Source organism: Hyaena hyaena, unplaced genomic scaffold (genome assembly GCF_003009895.1).
Source record: "Hyaena hyaena isolate Hyena2069 unplaced genomic scaffold, ASM300989v1 scaffold_1527, whole genome shotgun sequence".
Lineage (NCBI taxonomy): Eukaryota > Metazoa > Chordata > Mammalia > Carnivora > Hyaenidae > Hyaena > Hyaena hyaena.
In genome coordinates this window covers 124,326-144,976 of record NW_024082165.1, presented here as the reverse complement: position 1 = coordinate 144,976, position 20,651 = coordinate 124,326, and the positions used below count along the sequence as shown (strand labels likewise).

The 20,651-nt window shown below is 44.3% G+C and overlaps 1 protein-coding gene across 4 annotated transcripts in view; it reads left to right on the top strand.

The window, feature by feature from the left end:
* TLE1 (TLE family member 1, transcriptional corepressor) overlaps positions 1–20,199 on the top strand; it is a 90,726-nt gene extending 70,527 nt beyond the window's left edge. For all 4 annotated transcript variants that reach the window (XM_039224061.1, XM_039224059.1, XM_039224058.1 and 1 more), the window contains exons 15-20: positions 10,637–10,886; positions 12,998–13,245; positions 16,671–16,818; positions 18,298–18,448; positions 19,384–19,460; positions 19,612–20,199. In XM_039224061.1, coding sequence (XP_039079992.1) covers positions 10,637–10,886; positions 12,998–13,245; positions 16,671–16,818; positions 18,298–18,448; positions 19,384–19,460; positions 19,612–19,719 — 982 coding nt within the window. In that variant the 3' untranslated portion in view covers positions 19,720–20,199. The remainder of the gene's footprint in view (positions 1–10,636; positions 10,887–12,997; positions 13,246–16,670; positions 16,819–18,297; positions 18,449–19,383; positions 19,461–19,611) is intronic.
* The last annotated feature ends 452 nt before the right edge of the window (positions 20,200–20,651 follow it).

The following is a 20,651-nucleotide window of genomic DNA, read 5'->3' as shown; positions in this document are numbered from 1 at the left end:
TCCATCGCTTCAGCCTTATCTTGTGGGCTGTGATTTCAGATTCCCGTACCATCTGCTCACTAAAGTCTAACAGCCACCTCTCTCTTGTCCTCTCTCATTGATTTCATTGAGACTTGCTACACAGGCATAGGGGACCCTATGGGAAACTCATAGCTTAGTGATGGAGAGACCACATTAATCAAATAATCACAAAAGTAAATGCATAATTGTAATTGAGAGAAGAGCTTTGACCTAGAGGAACACTATCCTATAAAAGCATGTGACAGGCTGATCCTTTCTGAGAGGGTCAAGGAAGAAGTGTTCTGAGCTGCTTTAACTCCATAGGGGCTGGATATAAATCTCTAGGCTGAGGACCCAGTATATTCAAAGGCCCTGTGGCTTTAATTTTTTTTTTTAATCAAAGTGAAATAGAGCAAGTTAGGTGACTTGTGTTGCCACTATTCTGTACTTGTTGGTGTCAAAGTGATGTAAGATCCCTAGTGTTTCCCAGGCAACCTGGTCATTTTCCCTGTCTCCCTCACCCCCCATACCAGTCTCTCCTAACTTCTCTCTGTTAAAGGCATCTTCCCCATTCTCTCTGACATCTGGCGCACACTTTAGCCTGTAATTCTTCCTTTGTTAAGTCACGTTTTACCACTCTTATTAATCATTAACATCCTCACTTATTTCCTATTCATTTTTGTCAGTAAGATCCTAGGTGAGTATTCCCCTTTTTATGTGTTTAAATGTTTATTATTTATTTTGAGAGAGAGTGAGCACAGGAAGGGGCAGAGAGAGAGAGAGAGAGAGAGAGAGAGAGAGAGTCCTAAGCAGATTCCATGCCAGCCAAGAGCCCAATGCGGGGCTTGATCCCATGATGTTGGGATCATGACCTGAGCTGAAACCAAGAGTTGGACATTTAACCAAATGAACCACCCAGGCACCCCAAGTTTTCCCCTTTTTAAAGTCCTTACCTGATGAGGTCCTTGCCTCAGAGATCTTCAGGAGTTGCACGTAAACTCTTGATGGGGAGCATTCATGGCCCCTCTCGTAGTATTACCCCCACCTGCTTTTCCAGCCTCACATCGTGTTCTTTGCATCTTGTGCTTGGGCCGAAAGAGAGAATGTTCCATTCCCTGAGAGCCTTTACTCCTCCTATCTGGAAGAGTGTCCCTTCTCACCAGTCTTCCCTCTTCCTGTGGAAATACTTCCTGTCCTTCAAAGGGCACTTCTGTTGCTGCCTTCTTAGCACAAAGCCTTCACTGATGCCTTGTCACAGTGAGCCCTCTCCAGAAGCACCTTGTAACGTCCTGTGACACGTTGCACGCTGTGGCCTTGAGTTATCATGTGTGCATGTCCTACTTCTACCTATGTCTTCCCTACTAGAATTGAAGCTTTTAGAGTCCCTCTGTCCCTTTGAGCTCAGAAACCCAGTAAACACATATTTGGTACATTGAGTAGGTGGGAGATGATTCCAGGATTGCGTAAGACTCTGATTCATCCTTTCCAAAGGAGATTCACATTTTGTGTTTTAGAGTTCAGCACAGCTGATTTATAAGAGGTAGTCCTGACTGTGTTTTCAAACCCTCGAGGCGAGATTTAATTGGTATTATTTGGTCAGCTTAATGTGAACTCACTTTTAGTTTTTGGAAATGTGTTCCCCTGAGCTTTGTGGAGATCCTGGTAAGAGAAATTCTGAAGTTTAGTTAGGTCAACATCACTTTGTTGTGTTTCCCGCTGTGCTGTCCCCAAGACGTCATTTTGTCCCTCAAGTACTGGCTTCCTCCCCTTAAATACTTGGGGGCTGGGCTGTACCTGCCTCGTGTAGTAGCACCTAGAGGTCAGTAATAACTCAGACTAATAATAGTTTGGCTTAAGATTCCAGCTTGTTCCAAGTTCCTTCACCCTGTGTTTTAATGCTAGACGTGTAATTGAGAAATCTTACACCCACTCGTTTAGTGTTTAAATAAATCTTTAAAGTACCTTTTTGGAGTTGGAGCCTAAAGAGAAAAGAAAATCTTAACTACGTATGGGGTAAAATTGCCTCTTAGGAAAACATGTTTTGCAGCAGTGAATAGAGGCCGTCCCAGCTTCTAGCCAAGGAGACATTTCCGCGGTCAGCTTCCCCCTCCCCAACCCCATTTTCTATTCCTGATCTTGCTTCTGGTTCCTCTGTTGACCATGTCTAGATGTCTAGAATCCACAGCTGGCTTGTTTAGTGGATTTGAAAATTAATTCAGCTGTCTTTTTACTTGTTCTAATATTTGGGTATCTTTTTGTCTATTAAGTACTAAAAGTAACATGGCTGTTTTGTGCCTTATTATCACCATTTGGGTTTTGGTTTATTTAATTTAATTTATTTATTTTAAAGTTTATTTATTTATATGGAGAGAAAAAGCATGCAGACATGCGTAAGCAGGGGAAGGGCAGGGAGAGAATCCAAGCAGGCTCTGCACTGTCAGTGGGAAGCCCGCCATGGGGGGCTTCATGAACTTCAAGATTGTGACCTGAGCCGAAATCAGGAGTCGGACGCTTAACCGACTGAGCCACCCAGACACCCCATTTGGATTTTGGTTTAATTTCTGTTTTTCTACTCTTTGATCTTCTGGGAATGTGTAGCTAATTTCTTGAGATTATATTGAAATGTGAGGCCTTTTCTTTCGATGCGTTGTGTTTAGCTACTGGACAGTTGGCTTCCTGCACATCTGTCACTTCTCCCTCCTCACCTCCTCAGAAATGCCTTTCAGTTTATCAGCTCGGAGGGTAGTTTATTTCTTGTTTACATAATGCTGCTTTTCCTGTAGTAGTTGGTTCCTTTGGTAGACTTTTCAAACCGAGCCTAGAAATGGCTGTATTTTAAACTCTTGTCATATTTTCATCCAAGAGTATCTCAGTTTGAATCTTTGCCCTGCATGGGGGCCTTGTTGCCACCCCAACGCACCGACACGTTTTGAAACACTTAGTTGGCAGAGGAAGTAGGACCTAGAATTCTGAATCATGAATGCTAACTTTGCCAGAGAACCTCCTAGTTTATCAGCTAGCCAATCTCCACTTTTCTCTGTCTAGTAATTTTCCTTATCGTGTCCATTTTAAGAGGTTCTGCATTTGCCCTTTCAAGAAATGAGAGTGGCCATATGTTGAAGTCAATAAGGAAACAGACAAAAGTCTCCCATCTTCATGCTTTATTACGTTCTCACCTTGTGATTTAATTGTTAGCAAAGCCCTCCATTCATGCAGAAATGCTGTCTTCCAAATAGGGTATGAATTGTGCCCTGATCTGCATATTTGCTGTTTGGGAGGAGGCTGGGATGCCAAGCTGGAAAAATTCTACATTTTATAGATGTTACAGGTTAGATATGCATACCCTAAGAAATGTTAAAGGTAAACCTTGTTATATTGACAGTGAAGGAGATTTTAACACAAATAAATGAATTATATTCCCAAGGACCTATTTTCTTTCCCTGAAATCTTAGAATAATATGGCTTTGATTTCCTTATGACCTCACATCACAGTCCCCTAGTCACCACCTTCATTATACTCATTCTTGAGGCTAAGAGTGTCCCCCACCATCATAAATTACATTAGTCTCATCTACCTCAGAATGACCCAGATGCTCCAGTGCTCAGAGCCTCCGGTGCCAGGCCTCTATAATGAAATTGCACTGATGACATTGACATGAAGTTCTCTTTTGTGTAAGTTACGTGTCTCTATCTTGATGGGCATGTGTTCTTCCTCTTCAGGGGAAAATGTCCAAGGTAGTGCCAGTGTGAAGCTAGGTTGAAGATTAAAAGGCTCTACTTCTGTGGCAGACCTGCTCTGGGTGTCTGAACTTGAATCTTGGCTTTTCCATTTACTTTTTATTAATTTATTTTGAGAGAGAGTGTGTGTGAGCACAAACAGGGGAGAGGCGGCGGGGTGGGGGGAGGAGGGAGAGAGAATCCCAAGGAGAGAGCCCAACTTGGGGTTTGATCCCACGAACTGTGAGATCATGACCTGAGCCAAAACCACAAGTTGGATGCCCAACCAACTGAGCCGCCTAGGCGACCCTACTTCAAGGTATGCTTTTCAGTGACCAGACACAGGATTGCACTTTTTTGTATGTGACCTATGGCAGCTTGTACCACGCCTTGCTGTGGAAGGAAGCATTCTACATCCACTGGGCTCTGCTGACTTGGGGAAGGGCCATGGATTTCACTCCATTACTATAGTTGCTTTCATTGTTCTTTGTTTTGGTCCAGATCAGCTCTTTAGGGATTACTTACCCTCCCAACCCCCCACCCCCCCGGGAATGTTGATACTGTCAGTGACATTTGGTATGACTATTGGGAAATTCTTGGGAAAGGTTGGCTGACATAACCCAAGTGGTTAGAGGACCCTCCACTGTTTTGTAGCTTCTTCTCCTTTCCAGAGTGACTCTCCTGCCTCAGTTTAATAAGTGATTAGGGTAGCGGTAAATGACCCGGTGTGTTGAGATTCATGTACTGAGTGCCAGTTGTATGCTCGCTGGTGAAGTCCGTCCACCTGTCCCTAAAGAACTCTGGAATGAGAAAAACGATGAATGAGAAGTGTCAACATGGGCAGTGGCCCACAGTCTCATAGATGCCATAGTCGAGATTTATAGGAAGAGCTAGGACCCTGGAAAAGAATCCTCCTGCCTGGGGAGGTTGTGGCTGGCTGAGGAGGAGAGAGAGCAAGTGACATGCACTGAGGAGGGGGGCGGTGCTATTCTAGGCAGGAGGGAACAGTTTGTTCACAACTCAGAGATGTGACGGCATACGATATTTTAGGGGACTGGCCGGCCCATCATTCCATGTGGCAGGGAATTTAGGATGCAGACTGGTCACATGGCCCAGTGACATTAAAAGGTGAAGGGCCTGGTGAGCCCTGAAGAGCATGTGGAGTTTTTTTTTTTTTTTTTAATGTTTTATTTATTTCTAGGAGAGAGAGACAGTGAGCAGGGGAGGGTCAGAGAGAGAGGGAGTGACAGACTCTGAAACAGGCTCCAGGCTCTGAGCTGGCAGTCAGCACAGAGCCCGACGCGGGGCTTGAACCCACAAACCGCGAGATCATGACCTAAGCGAAAGTCGGACGCTTAACGGACTAAGCCACCCAGGTGCCCCGAGCATGTGGAGTTTTTTGACATGATTGGATTTTTGATAACAAGAGACTCCCTGCTGAGAGCACGAGGTCCACAGACAGCAAGGTCTTGGCCACAGCCATTATCTCTGGGGTCCATGGTTCTCTATCACTGTTTACCGGATTGCTGCTGGCGTTCCTATTTCCAGCAAACCAACAACTCTGTAAACACCTGTTTTCCTTTGGCCTCAGAACACCGCATAGTTTTATTAGCAGGAGTCCGTCTGCTAGGAACAAACAACCTGCTTCTCCAAAACAGTCTTGTTTTCCAGCCTGCCACTCCCTGTGAGGATTCCCAGTGGGGACTCTTGAGTTTGAGTTCCCGTACCTCTGCTGTGTGCCCAATAAAGGAAGAGTCCTTGACTCCGAAAGAGTTTGATTTCATTCTGCTTTTACATCTGTGCTGTCCAAGGGGCTTTATTCTTTTCAGTTCTCGCAATGAGACCACAAGATTAGATTCTGAACAGCAGGTGTTTGTTCAGAAATCTGGGTTGGGGGGGTGCTCTGTGTTCTGTGAGGCTTTCTTGAGTGCAGGTGGGTGGCCCCAGCCGTGTGGCCCCTAACGAAGGTGCTGGGAATTTACTCTTTCCACTTCACAGTTTGCCACAGTCTTAGCCAAACATCCTCCTCTCCTCTTTGCCAAATACTGTCTCCCCAGTCTTGCCCTTGTGGATTTACAGATTTCCCAATTTTCTTTGCGTAGTCACTACTCCCACCCCGCACCTTCTTCCCTTTCTGCATTCCTGGCCCTTAGACTTGCCCACTGGTTGGTAAAAGAGCCCTTGATGGAGCATGCCCTCACTTTCTTTTTAAGTCATGGGTGTTTAATGGATGTTCCCATTTTCTGAAGGCCCTTGCAGGCGTGGAGTGTGGTGTTCAATGTTTTATGGTTTTATAGCTCCTTTCATCCTTATAACAATGCTTGCAACTCTTCTGTTTTGTTAATTATTTCTATCTTGTGGATCAGGAATGGACACATTATAGGCAGCAGGTAGTTAGGCCAGTAAGGACGACCACAGTTAGTGAGGTCAGCGAGCCAGGCGATTCTCGTACGTTTAGCACTAGAGTCAGGGCTCTTGATGTCTGTGGACCTAGTCTACTTGATCATGGATCAGGAGCCCTCTTGACTTTTTCTTGAATAAACAAATAAATTTCACCTTTTAAAATGGAGATGTGTACATAGGGGTGTCTGGGTCTCATTTGGTTAAGCATCTGACTCATGGTTTCAGCTCAGGTCATAATCTCATGGTTCATGGGTTTGAGCCCTGAGTTGGGCCCTGTGCTGATAATCATGGAGCCTGCTTGGGATTCTCTCTTCCCCTCTCTTTCATCCCCTCCCCTTCTCATGCTTTCTCTCAAAATAAATACATGAACTTAAAAAAAAATGCTAAAAAATATTAAAATTGAGATAATACATATAGAAAAGTACATAAGTTTTATGTGTATAGCTTAGTGACTTTCACCACAGGTAGTGACGAAGCTTGTCTTGCATCCCTGGCAGTAGCTGTGGGGAATCACCACTGTGGCTTAATATCACAGATGAATTGTGCCTGTATTTGAAATTCTATAAATCTAGTCATCCCATATACATTCTTTTGGCTGGCCTCTCTCTGAATTCAAGTTTGCGAGATATTTATAAATCCTCATTCTCTGTGTATAAATTCCCCTTCCTGGTTGATTCTACTTTTCCTCGTTCTTCAACAAGTAGGGAACCTAAGTTTCCTTCTGGGACGTCTTGAATGTTGCTGTGATATGCTGTCAATGTGGCCTTTTCTCAATGAGATTCTTGTTCTTCTTGTAGGTGAATAATTCCAGGCTCTCATTTGCTCCCCTCATTTTTCCTTCCAGTTGATCCTTCTTTGAGACCCATCAGCCCGTTGCATAGGTCTGGTTTGTTCATTTGATTAGGCTCTCCAGCACTGCGGGCAGCGCCAGCTTCCTGCGAGGCCCCCTGTGACTGATGTATTAGCATCCATATGGGTTTCCCCTGGGACTGAGCAGTGTTTACAGCTTCTGGCAGCAGTTCACTACCTGGTGAATCAATTTTAAATTGCCTCAGTATGATGATCACGGACCACCTGTGTGGTTTGAAGAAGGGGACACCTGGGAGAGAGGTGGGCATCGTCCAAAAATGAGTGTACAGCTCTCTGTCTGCACTTTGTGCATCTGTTTTAATCTGGAACATTTAACTCTATAATAAACAGGCTTCCAGTTGAAGCAAGGTAAAAATTTTCTTCCCCTAAAAATCCAGAATTGCTACGAGGGTGCCTGATGGAAAGTTTGCCTGCCTGGGGGCGCGCCCCCTGGGTTTATGGCAGACAGAGAAACTAACCTTCCTGTGGCGCTAGTATTCTCACAGCACAGAGAGCTTTAAGAGGCAAGTTCTCTCTAGTCAACCATTGTTCTGACCAAATAACATTCGGTTCGATGGTTTTATGAAAACGCTCTAGTCGTTTCTCCAAGCTTCACGTAGCTGTTTGTGATTTTCAGACTCAACTCATGGTACCCAATATCTGGGTCACATAACTTACTACTGGACCTTGAAGAATTCTTCCAGAACGTAAATAATCTCCAGTTCTTGTGGTCCCATCTTCAGGACAATACAGTGAATGTTATTTGATTCCAACCCCAGATATCTTGTAATAAATAGTATAGGTTCCATTAACTACAATGTGCTTGTATTAGAATTAAAATATGTGGGCTTGGTATGTTACTAAGGACACAAAAGGATGCTCTTGGGTAAAAAATGGGATTTATTGGTGTGGTGATGGAAGGGCTTGGAGCTGTGGTTGTTTCATATGCATATTTATTCTCTAGGATATTCTGTAGGGTTCCCATTATGTGTGCTCAGTTATTCAAATTAAGAGTTATGTTAAGGATTTGGTCCAGCTAGCCATTTAAGATTAGTTATTGGAACCAGTTTGTCAGGAAATAACATATATGTAAGATCGTGTTGTTTGGTTGGGGATAGTGGCAGTTCTTTTACAAGCCTTCCATGTACTTGATATTTTGCTTTCATAAAGAGAAAATAATAGCCTAATTTTCTTCTAAGCTTAGGGAAGTATCCGGGTTTTATGTGCAGGCAGGTTGGAAACCTAATAACCTTGTATCAGTTTTCAATTTTGTGCATGCTAAGTTATTTTTACAAAATTTGAGTGAACGTTAAAATGAAGAAAATTTGAGTTCTGTGTTAATACCCATGGTCTTTAGATCTGTAAAGGGAATGTAAGGTGCCAGTGACAAGTTCCAGAAAGGGCCTCAGACTTATCCCAGAGGGTTATGAAAAGGAGGAAATTCTACATCCTTCATTTATTATATATGCAGACCTATAGAAAAGGCTTAATGTTGAACTTCTAGAATGCCTAGTGATGTTTCAGATAAGAAAGTGAACGTAGTCATTTCTTCAAAAGTGTCATATGCATAATGCTATCTGCTTGGATGCTGGGAGCAAATATCAGCATTTCTGTACCTTACACCTTTTTTTTAATGTCTATTTTTATTTTTGAGAGAGAGAGGGAGGGAGGGAGGGAGATACAGAATTCGAAGCAGGCTCCATGCTCGGAGCCATTAGCACAGAGCCAGATACATGGGGCTTGAACCCATGAACCATGCGATCATGACCTGAACCAAAGTCAGACACTTAACTGACTGAGCCAGCCATGGTCCCCTGTATCTTCCACCTTCTAAAGTGTCGTGTCTTTGTGCATGTTTTATATCTGTAATATATTAGTGCTTAGAGTTTAAGTCATTAGATCACAAAGCTTAAAATGAGGGGAAAAAGGGTGATGGCAGCATTGAGGAGAGAGCGCTTGTTAGGAAGAGCTCTGGGTATTATATGGAAACCAATTTGATAATAAACTATAAAAGAAAAAAAATAAATATAAAAAAAGATTTTGAGGTGGAAACAAGTAGGTACTAGGGTTAGGCTTGTTTGTATTTGACAGGAGAGGAAAACAATAGCTTAAGCAACGTAAAAGTCTCTTTCTCTCTCCCATAAATGATCCTGGCTGTCAACAGCCCAGGGCAGGTCTCACAGGCCCAGTGTCACCAGGGCCTCTGCATCCTATCTTTGTGTTCTACTTCCTTCAGCAGTTGATTTCCATCTTCAAAGTCACTTGTGACCCAAAAGGGCTGGCAGAGTTCCAGTCACCTTGCTCATAGTTGAGGCAGTGGAAGGAGGAAGAAAAGAAGACAGGAATCCGGATCTTCCCCACGTTTAAATTTCTTTTTCTTTTAATTAATCACCTTTGTTTTTTAGAGCAGTTTTAAGTTCATAAGCAAAATTGAGCCAAAAGTACAGAGAGCTTCTGGATCCCTAGGGTCCCTCTCTTTGAAGTTATGAACCACACGCCCGCCAGCAACACGTGTAGAGCATGTACATCTCACTGCTGAGAACGTGGCATTTTGGTGAAAGGGAAGCTGGGGAAGGTAACAAAGGGTAGCTTTGCTGCCTTAGGTAAAATTGGGGTTCGTGGCCAAGGTAGACAGGGAGATTATTGAGGAAAAAACTTGAAATCTGTCATAAAGTTGGGGTGCATGGAGTGGCTCAGTTGGTTATGCGACCGACTTCGGCTCGGGCCATAATCTCGCGGTTTGTGAGTTCCAGCCCTGTGTCAGGCTCAGTGCTGACAGTTCAGAGCCTGGAGCCTGCTTCAGATTTTCTGTCTCCCACTCTCTCTCTCTACCCCCCCCCAATAAAAATAAACATTAAAAAAATTAAAACAAGAAATCTGTCATAAAGCCATTTGATGGAAGAGAATCTTTTATTGGGGTACCTGGGTGGCTCAGTCAGTTGAGCATCTGACTTTGGCTCAGGTCATGACCTCATGGTTCGTGGGTTCGAGCCCCACATCGGACTTCCTGCTGTCAGTGCAGAGCCTGCTTCAGATCCTGTTCCCCCCCCCTCTGCCCCCCCCTGCTCACACACTCTCTCTCTCAAAAATAAATAAACATCAAAAAAAGAATCTTTTATTATTTTTTCTTGATTATGCAAAAGAGAATAACTTCAAGCCTGAAACTGGTACATTTAGAAAACTGTTTTCATTTGTTAGTGTTGATCTATACTGTTTACTATGTGAAATTGTTATGAGTTCTTGAGGGCTTCATCTGAAGCATAAAAAATAATCATTTAAAATTATGGTAAGAAATCATACAATTATACAGGGTACATCGGGAAGGAGGTATTTTATGTTAATTAGGAAACAGCATCGTATGCTGGATTTGAAGGGATGCTTTCTGTAATGGTTAGGCACAATTGAGAAATCTTTAAATATTTAAAAAATATAGTTCAATATACGTTTCTTTTGGTACACCCCAGACTTCTGCTATTATGTATTTTAAATTTGTTCCTTCAGTAAATACTTAAGCTTCTGTTGATTTCAGAAGAGAATCGTGAGGAGAATCATTCCTTTCTTTGTCTTCCTCACGGAGGCTGCTGAGGTGATGACTAACTGCTTTATGATCAGTGTTTTCTCTGTCTCCTCTCCTGTCTCTCTCTCTAACCGTCTCCTTCCCCAAAAGTGCATACTCCTTCCACGTCACTGCGGATGGCCAGATGCAGCCCGTCCCTTTTCCCCCCGACGCCCTCATCGGACCTGGCATCCCCCGCCACGCGCGCCAGATCAACACCCTGAACCACGGGGAGGTGGTGTGCGCGGTGACCATTAGCAACCCCACGAGACACGTGTACACGGGCGGGAAGGGCTGCGTCAAGGTCTGGGACATCAGCCACCCCGGCAACAAGAGCCCCGTCTCTCAGCTCGACTGTCTGGTGAGTGAACAGGAACTGGTGCACGGGGGTAATGTCTCCCTGGAGACTCAATAAGGAAATAGCTGTTTGGGCCTGGGTTTTATCCCCATTATGAGGAAATGGAAGCCCTTTCTGTTTCCTGCCTTAGCTATTTAGCCCCCGCCCGAAATGTGAAGGTTTCATTTCATTTGTTGCTATTTCAGTGCCTAAATCCCAGAGTTGATGGATTTCTTTTACAAAATATTTTACAGTAGTTTACAGAAGCTGTCCTTGTTTGAACGTGGACTCAGAAGGGGGCACAACTAGGCCTGGACTCTGAGCCCTTCAGTCCACTCAACTTGTGATTTCCCTACAGCCTTCGCATAAATACTGAATAGTAAACATTTGACAACGTGGCATAAAAACCATTCTGAACAGGGCCTGTGTTTTCAGGGAGACCTTGGAGGGCTGGCTGGGTTTTATTACCTTAACTTCAGGAAAGGTTAATAGATCACGCACGCTGCAAGGAAACAGGGTGGCCACAAAACTGGAAGAATAAGAGCTCTTTCCCAAGGCACCCTAAGCCACCTTCTCCCAGAGTAGGAGAATACCGTTTTGCATTTGTCAAGATCCGTACGCCATGTTGGGACGCATTCCCTTTGCCAAACTGTAAACCCAGAACTTATAGACCACATACCACTGGCCTTAAGCAGACTAAAGGCCACCTTGGCACTGGTGTGATGTCTGCCTGCACTTTGCCTTGGTTGGTAGAATAGTTTACCCATTGCCCGCCTAGTGACTGGTGAGGATTCCAGAGACAGAGTGTTCAGAAAGAACAGCCATGTTTTTGAGAAACAAAAGCTTTTTTTGGAGTAGTTATTGATGTATTTTACTGTTAATTTTATTTTTTAATGTTTATTTGAGAGAGAGACAGAGTGCAAGCCGGGGAGGGGCAGAGAGAGAGGGAGGCACAGAATCCCAAGCAGGCCCCAGGCTCTGAGCTGTCAGCACAGAGCCTGACATGGGACTTAAACCCATGAACTGAGAGATCATGGCCTGAACTAAAGTCAGACACTTAACCATTTGAGCCCCATTGATTTATTTTTTAATCAAATAATTTTAATTTTTTTTTGTAATGTTTATTCTTGAAAGAGAGAGAGAGAGCGTGCGTGCGCAAGTGGGGGAGGGGGACAGGATCTGACGCGGGCTCTGTGAGCCCGATGTGGCACTTGAACTCACAAACTATAATGAGATCATGACCTGAGCCGAAGTTGGACCCTCAACTGACTAAGCCACCAAGGCACCCCAAATCAACTAATTTTAAAAAATCCCTATTAATGAAATTGAAACACGGTAATACGTAGCCCGACATTCTAAAATAGTAGGAGTATTTTGTAACATCACCTCTTCTGAAATTCATGTGCTTAAGGTTTTTCTAATCTTTGAATAATAGGCCACAGTCAAAGCATAGTGAAAACATCAGCTCCATCTATTTGGGTTGAAGGATCGCAATTACTTCTTTCAGTGAGGGGAGGGTCATTTTAGGTCTCATCTTACTTTTTTAATGTGTGGTTTTCGATAGGAAGATGGTGTCTTTTATCAATTTCTTTGGACTGAGAAGCTTGAATATGGCAGCAGTTGTGTTAACGCTTGAGAAAGCAGCTGTTAAATTCTTAATAAGGATCTACATGACAAGTGAAGACACAGGGCAAGCCTTAGGTAGAGATTTAAGAGTAACGAAAACCTAAACATATGCAGAGCAGGTCTGTATTTTCCAAATAGTAAATAATGGAGGGTGGTGAGGTCAGAGCTTTATAAGCTAGCTTTGAAAAGTGGTTTCTTCATAGAGAGGTACATATACACCTACCTTGCATCCACTGATCATTTCAGTTCTTTCTACTCAGCAGGAAACTGGACGTCAGGAACAGTTCCATCCAAATGCACGTGCCTGAGCAAGCCCAGGAGTTTGTTTTATTTACCATTTCAAAGGGGACAGTTACAGTCGGATCCCAATCTTTGCAACAGAGCTCTTGCTTTATTAAATAGTGTCCATGGAATACTATTTTTCAAGTCAAAAACCAAGATAACAGGGAACATGGTATTGTTAGTGCCGGCTAATGCATCATAGCAATTGAATTATGTGTATTTCACAGAACAGAGATAACTACATCCGTTCCTGCAAATTGCTCCCTGACGGTTGCACCCTCATCGTGGGAGGGGAAGCCAGCACTCTGTCCATCTGGGACCTGGCCGCTCCCACCCCGCGCATCAAGGCAGAGCTGACGTCCTCGGCCCCTGCGTGCTATGCCCTGGCCATCAGCCCCGACTCCAAGGTCTGCTTCTCGTGCTGCAGTGACGGCAACATCGCGGTCTGGGACCTGCACAACCAGACGCTGGTGAGGTGAGCAGACGTGGCTTTCTAGGGTGGGGGTTCCCTCCTTGGGTCCCTGGGCCTGAAGCCCTCCCGTCCCCTGTGTTGCTCGGGCTGCACCCAGGCTCTCAGCCCACGTTTAAAGACCCTTGTGTGCCAGGCATGGAGCTCCAGGTACTGGGAGTATGAAGACAGAACTGTGGCACTGCCCTCTGGGGGACTCACAGTCTGGCTGCTGTGCTTGGTGTCCCCCACAATTTATATTTACCCCCCCTAACATCCCCATTCTTCAGCCACTTACAAATGCCAGGCTTCTCCAGAAAGTATTCCTGACTTTTGCAGGGGGCAGCATGCACACCATGGATTACCTGGCAGTATCCAGGGTTTTTGGCTTTGGCTAGAACTTTGTTTGTGCAAACAGAAGCCAAGTGATAAAGGAAAACAGAAAATCAACAAAAGGACATTAGAAGAGGAAGTTCCAGGAACTTTACTCACAAGATGGTTTTTTTTTTAATTTATTCTTTCCAAATGTTTATTCATTTTTGAGGCAGATAACGTGAGCAGGGGAGAGACAGAGGATCCAAAGCGGGCTCTGTGCTGACCGCAGACAGCCCGTTGTGGGGCTAGAATCCACTAACTGTGAGATCATGACCTGAGCCAAAGTCGGACACTTAACCAACTGAGACCCCCAAGTGCCCCACAGAAATGATTTTAAAGTATACATGTTTCTTTCTCAGTAACTAAATCAGCCCTTTCCCGGAGTCGTACCGCCTGGGGATGGGCCCGGCTTCCTGGAATCTGTGCTCTTCGCTGGGGGGACAGCTGCAATCCTGCCACCTCCGTGTCTGTCTTCGGCTCTGGCCACCTCAGTCCCTCTGCCGAAGTCAAGAGTCCACACCCAGGATGTCACAGCAATGTCCTTCTAAAGGGAAGCGCTAGTTAAACATCAGGGGAAAACTGTCGTATCTTTTACTTTTTTTGTTTTGTGTTTCATCTTTGCTCGGAAACGCTCTTTGTTTATGGTGTGATTTTAGACTTATGGATTCTTCAGTAGGGCTCTTCTAATGCTTTGGGCCCATGTGCCAGAGTGAAGGGACAGACTTTAGGAGTCATTATGGCAGCTTCGTCTCCATTCAAACCTCCTCCGTAGAAATCCAGTGTCACCGAGCCAGGCTCTGTCCCTGCATACGGGTGACACTGTGAGAATCATATTTCCATTGTCATGCACTGGGCACCTCAGAATGAGCAAAATGGACAAACGTAGCTGGAGCTGACAGCCCCTTCAAACTTTTAGCCCAGTAAATGTTTGTTGTTTTTTCTTTTCTTCTTTTTTTTTTTTTAAGTTGATTTATTTTGAGAGAGAGACAGAGAGAGCAAAGGAGGAGCAGAGAGAGAGGGAGAGAGAAAGAGAATCCCAAATAGGCTCCACACAGGCTCCATACTGTCAGCATGGAGCCTGATGCAGGGCTTGAACCCACAAACCATGAGACCATGACCTGAGCCAAATCCAAGAGCTGGATGCTTAATGTACTGAGCCACTCAGGTGCCCTACTTTCTCTTAAAAAAAAAAAAAAAAAATCTTAAGCAACACTTTCAAAGTTTTCATTCTAAGTGCTTTTCAAATATTAATCCATTTAGTCCCTGTAATGTCTGCATTGCAATTATCCTAATTTTATAGATGAGGAGCCTGAGGTACAGGGACATTAAAAGTCAGCTTGCCCGCCCATACAGTTGGGTGTGGGGGAGATGTGATAGGGTGCAGGCAAGCTGCACTCCTGTCTGTGCCCTGAACCCCTGCTCTGTGCCAGCTCCTGGGAGTAAGCACCTGCTGGATACAATGGGGTAGTGCTTTACAAACGCCTTGCTCCATATGGGCTGGCCATATACAGCCAGCAGCTAGCTACTCTGTGAGAGGGTAGCACAGAGTCTACCCTCAGTATCACTGAGACCCAGCACGGTCTAGACGGTCCTGAGCTCTGCCTTCTAGGATCCTGAGGTAGTGCCGCAGTGTGTGGACAGGAAGATGGAGGAGCCACCCGCCAAGTGCCTGCAGTCAGAAGAGAACAGCATTTGTAGTCAAGGCATAGAAGTCTTTCATGACTTCTAGAGAGTGCAGAGGGGGGTCAGTGGGTTTCCAGAACAGTTTGATGGAAAGAAGAGCAAAACTTTTTAAAAGCTGAATCTGGGACTGGCAGTCGCCCAGGGTGACCAGCGGGGGAGGCTTGGAGGCAAGCTGGGGCGGTTGGGGGATGTGTGTGTGGGACAGGGGTGGGGGCAGAGAACTAAGATGGACATTCAGAATAGCTTTTGGAGGAACAATTTGTGAAATGATAGTTCTCACCTTGTCTCAGAATTCACAGCAAGTCGTGCTTTTGTCTTCTCTTCCACACTCTTTAAATTCTAAGCTCAGTTTAAAAGTTTGGAGCTCTGTGTGAATAATAAGGGAGGGAGGGGATCTGGAGGAAGGACAGACATAGAAACCTTTCTCTGGGTGTTGAAATCCCCAAGCCATTCAAATTCATCCTGCCTGGTTCGCCACAATGATTGGGCCTTTTCTGGTCACTTCCCTGCCGGTCCCCTCTTGGCATGCAAAAGCAGGTCCAGGACCCACAGATCACCAACCCTGCAGTGGCTCACTTTGGTCTACCCCCCAGCAAACCTGCCTTTGGCATCTGTGCTCAGTGAATCCCTTTTGGTTGATTGGTTTTGGTTGTTTTTTGACCGAAGCACAAAGTTTCCCTTTAGGAGAACAAGCTGGTGCTCAGCTTCCACACAGGGTCCTGCAGAGGTGCCCATGGGGCCACCTCAGCAATTAGCTCTGTCTCTGCTCAGTGCCCCTGAGTCAAGAGGCCATGACCCTTTGTCTCTGGGAGTCCAGATTTCCTAATGTAGGGCTCTTTCTAATACAGAAAGCAAGGTTGAGTAAATACGTGAGCTCATGGTTTGTTGGCATGAAGGGCATTGCCGTGTTGATGCACTCATGGAAAAGGAGTGCTTCTGGACCCTGAGCTTGTACTGTAGTGATGGAGTACAATCTTTCTATCTTTCTTTACAGGATACACGTGGGATTTTGTGTGTTTGTCCTTTTTTTTTTTTTTTTTTCCTTCTAACACTCAAACACTTTTTCCAGACCTGGGAGGAATTTTCCCTTCCAGACAGATTTGTAAGAAGAGCTATGAGTGTATTTAGCTCCTCCCGTATGATGACCTAAAGTGGCATTCCATTTCTTTAACACTTGGGTTGCGAAAAAAGAAAATCCACAAGTGCTGTTTCCCCCCTAGTGGGGGGGGGCGTGGAGTCAGGGAGGAGTTTAGTTTGATCTTACACATCAGCAGACACTGAGGAGATCTCACACACACACACACACACACACACGAGTCTAAAACTAACAACACAACAGTGTTTACCTTGAGCTCTGGCAGGAAATCATTATTCAATCTGGTTTGTTTTATCAGGCAATTCCAGGGCCACACAGACGGGGCCAGCTGTATTGACATTTCTAACGATGGCACCAAGCTCTGGACGGGCGGCCTGGACAACACGGTCAGGTCCTGGGACCTGCGCGAAGGGCGGCAGCTGCAGCAGCATGACTTCACCTCGCAGGTGACGGGCTTTTCCCCACCAGGAATCTCCGTGTGGGGCATCCCGCTCCCTTCCTCCATGCCTCATGACAATAACAGGGCAGACAGACCAGGCTTATATTTGTGATACCGATTAAAAACAACAACAACAACAACAACAACGTGTAGACGTAGAAAACCCCTGAAATGCTTAGAGTGGTTTCTAAAACTCTATAGGTTAGGACCTGCTAGTTGTTTTGCTTCTACAGGAGTTCATTGAAGGAATTTGTTCACTGAAGAATAGACGGTTGGACCTGTTGTCCGTGTTCCCACCATCTCATGTGGGGGTGAGAGAGGATTATTTGGTTCACATATAAATAGAGCTTGAAAAATATGCAGGGTTATGACAAGGGGTAGAGAACAATCACAACAGCTTCAGAAGTTAATTCATCTTCCTTGTACCGGGGAGCTTAAGAAAGGCAGCAGTATCTCACTGGAGGCCCATTTTATTATTCAACCCTTTAGAAAATGGACTCATGGCTGACTAGATTTATGGAGGTTTGAAGTGATATAAAATGACAACTTTGTGGATTGTGAAGACTATTTAGATGTCGAATATCGGAATCTGAATCTAGACCTGTTTTGGGAAAGGCAGTGCCTTGTTAAGGGCCTTCTGTTGGTAGAATTGTTCTTTTGATTATGACTTGTTTACAACTCTGCTTTTTACTAAATTTCATGTCCCTGTTAATCTTTTGTTGAGTTTCTTATAGTCTTTCTCATCCCAGTCCTCTTCCCAGTATATGTAGGGTACTGTTTTTGGTTTGCCTTTTTTTTTAAAAAAATACTTCTTAAAATTTCAAATATACGTGAGTGCAGAGGATTGGACAATAAACCCCATAAGCCCATCACCCAGCTTTACAGTTTCTAACCCATGACCAGTCTTGTGTCATCTTTCATCTGTGCTCCCAAACACTGGATTATTTTAAATCTTAGTTTTTTTTTTTAAGTTTATTATTTATTTTGAGAAAGTGTAAGTGGGGCAGAGAGAGGAGAGAGACAGAATCTGCACCGTCAGTGCAGAGCCCAGTGCGGTGCTCAAACTCACGAACTGTGAGATCATGATCTGAGCTGAAAGCAAGACTTAACCGTCTGAGCCACCCAGGCGTCCCTACACTAGATTGTATTAAAGTAAATCTCAGACACCATATTATTTCATCCGCAGGTGTTTCAGTTAGTAACTGCAAACGACAAGGACCACTTTAAAATGCCACATACACAAATGCCATTATTATTAAGAGTAATTTCTTAATTTCATCACGTGTGATATGTGTTCCAAGTTTTCCGATTGTTTCATAAAGGTTTTTAACACTTGGCTTGTCTGGGTTCAGTCTCTTGTCCTGCGGACTGTACTACAGTCTGGAGTTTGCCGATTACATCCTCCTTGCTGTTTTCCCCATTTCTTGTTTATCACTTCTCAGTTCATTGGGCAAAATCACTAGCGAGCCTCTTCTGCTTCCTACAGATATTCTCCCTTGGATACTGCCCAACTGGGGAGTGGCTGGCCGTGGGCATGGAGAGTAGCAATGTGGAAGTTCTTCACGTAAACAAACCCGACAAGTACCAGCTGCATCTCCATGAGAGCTGCGTGCTGTCCCTCAAATTTGCTTATTGTGGTGAGTTTAGAGGAAAGGAAACGGGAGGATGCCAATGGCCTCAATGGAAAATACTTCTTAAAAAAATACAGTAGAGATCACGTCTGGAAAAAATGTTCTCTGAGCAGCTGGATGCAATCATTCTATTGTCTTAATATGTCCCTCAGAGCATAGTGATGTCCGTTTCGGCCTGTTTTCGTAATGGGAGAAAGGTCAGCAGGTGATGCAGTTGCCTAATACAATGTTTTGACACAGATTTTTTTTTTTTTTTTTTTTTTTAGCGGGGGAGTCAAGCAGAGGTAGAGGACAAGTAGTTACCACTCTGAAGGAGGGCGGAGGGCAGGGTTTATAAGCCTGAGGAAGCCACATTGGAAGTCATCATGGACTGAGCAGGATAGGGAAGTAGGGTCAGAGAAGAGAATATTTTTAGCTCCCCCCACCCCCAGATCATTATACTCCATGGTGAAGATGAAGAAGGAAGAGGTACACGTAGAGTCAAATATTTGTTCTCGGGATGGATGGAGAGATATGTAGCCATTAGTCACTGAGCACATTCTATATGCTACACGTCATGTCTGGCATTTTACTTAAGTTCATCATTCATTCTTTCCTAGTCCCATTTCATCAAGAGGAGACTGACTACAGGAACACAGCTTCATTGATCACTGTTTGAGGACCCACTGTGTGCTGGGTGTGATCCTACCCAAAGCGTATCCATCTCGTGGCTAATGGAGCTGACATGGTCCCTGCCACTGCTTTGACAAAACCCAGGACCACAGATGGTTCACAGTGGGGCCCAGATTTAAAACCTGCTCTCTCTACTCGAGTTCTAGCCTAACCCCTTGGACATGATAGTTCATAATTGGAAATGCATGGAGTTCAATTAAGTCCAGGTTGCTAATAGTATGGTAGGATTTTTAGTCTTGTTGAACTGCATGTTCCTTTGCTAATTCTAGGTAAATGGTTTGTGAGTACTGGCAAAGACAACCTCCTCAATGCTTGGCGGACCCCCTACGGAGCTAGTATATTCCAGGTAAGTCAGCACTTCTTACCGAGAAGGACAATTGGATCAGGGCATTCTCTGTGACTCCAGAAGTGAAGCTGCCTTCAGAAGCTTGGGGAGGAGCAGGGCCCCTGAGTATCTCTGTTCACATTAAACGTGTGCCTGTTGTTTTCTCTTCCAGTCCAAAGAGTCCTCGTCCGTGCTTAGCTGTGACATCTCTGTGGATGATAAGTACATAGTCACTGGCTCAGGGGACAAGAAGGCTACAGTCTACGAAGTCATCTACTGAAAACATTATATGGTTTCACGTTTATAGTTGAATTGGGCCAAAATGTTTTGAATTTGTAGAAATAGAAAAGTTGTAATTTTAAAAGGAAAAAAAACAACAACCAACAACATGAAAACCTGTTTCCAAACCTTGACACAAAGCTACTTTGAGTCTATAAAGAGGAGGCGATGAGTTCCATCAACTGAAGGTCACCTATCTACCTAGACCAAATGGAGCACCAAGGCAAAGTGGACAGAGGGGCCAAGGGGTAGGCAGAGCCTGTTTTTTTTTTCTTTCTGTGTGATCTGCCGGGATGACCTTTCTGTTCCTTGCAGTTCCCCTCAACGTTCTGTGCTTGGTAGAGCAGTGGTGTCTCCAATGAACTTGTTTCTTGGTTTTGCATCTTGTGAAATGTTTTTTTGTATTTTTGTTGAAGGTTAAACATTTGTATAAATTGTAAATATATTTGGTTTATTACAGTAAAGGCTTTAGTACCAATAAGTGGTTTTCCTTTTCCTTCTTTGTTGTTTTTAATCAGAGCTCTGGGATCATGGAGGGGGGTTTTATAAGCAAAGTCCACATGTTTGCAGAAGTTTAAAAATGAACGCACTTCTTAATTTATAAATGTATTTGGGCGTCGACTTGCATTGCACTAGAACCTAATCAACACATCGGAGTTACCAGGAACTCAAGACTAGGAATCCTTAGTCATTGAAGGTTTACTAATGGCAGGTTTATTTGGGAAGCTAAAGTAACTTCATCTTGATTCATGTTTTTGTTAAGATGCTCTTGTGATTGGAGGTCACAAATTAAAGCTCTGCTTTTTCTTGGTGATTCGTTGGGAGACAGAACATTCTCTTCTGAAGGAAAGCCCAGCATCTTCAAATCTTTGTTGTCTCCCTTGACAAGCATCATATCTCAAGACGCGGGTGACTTGGGTTTAGCGTTAAGAC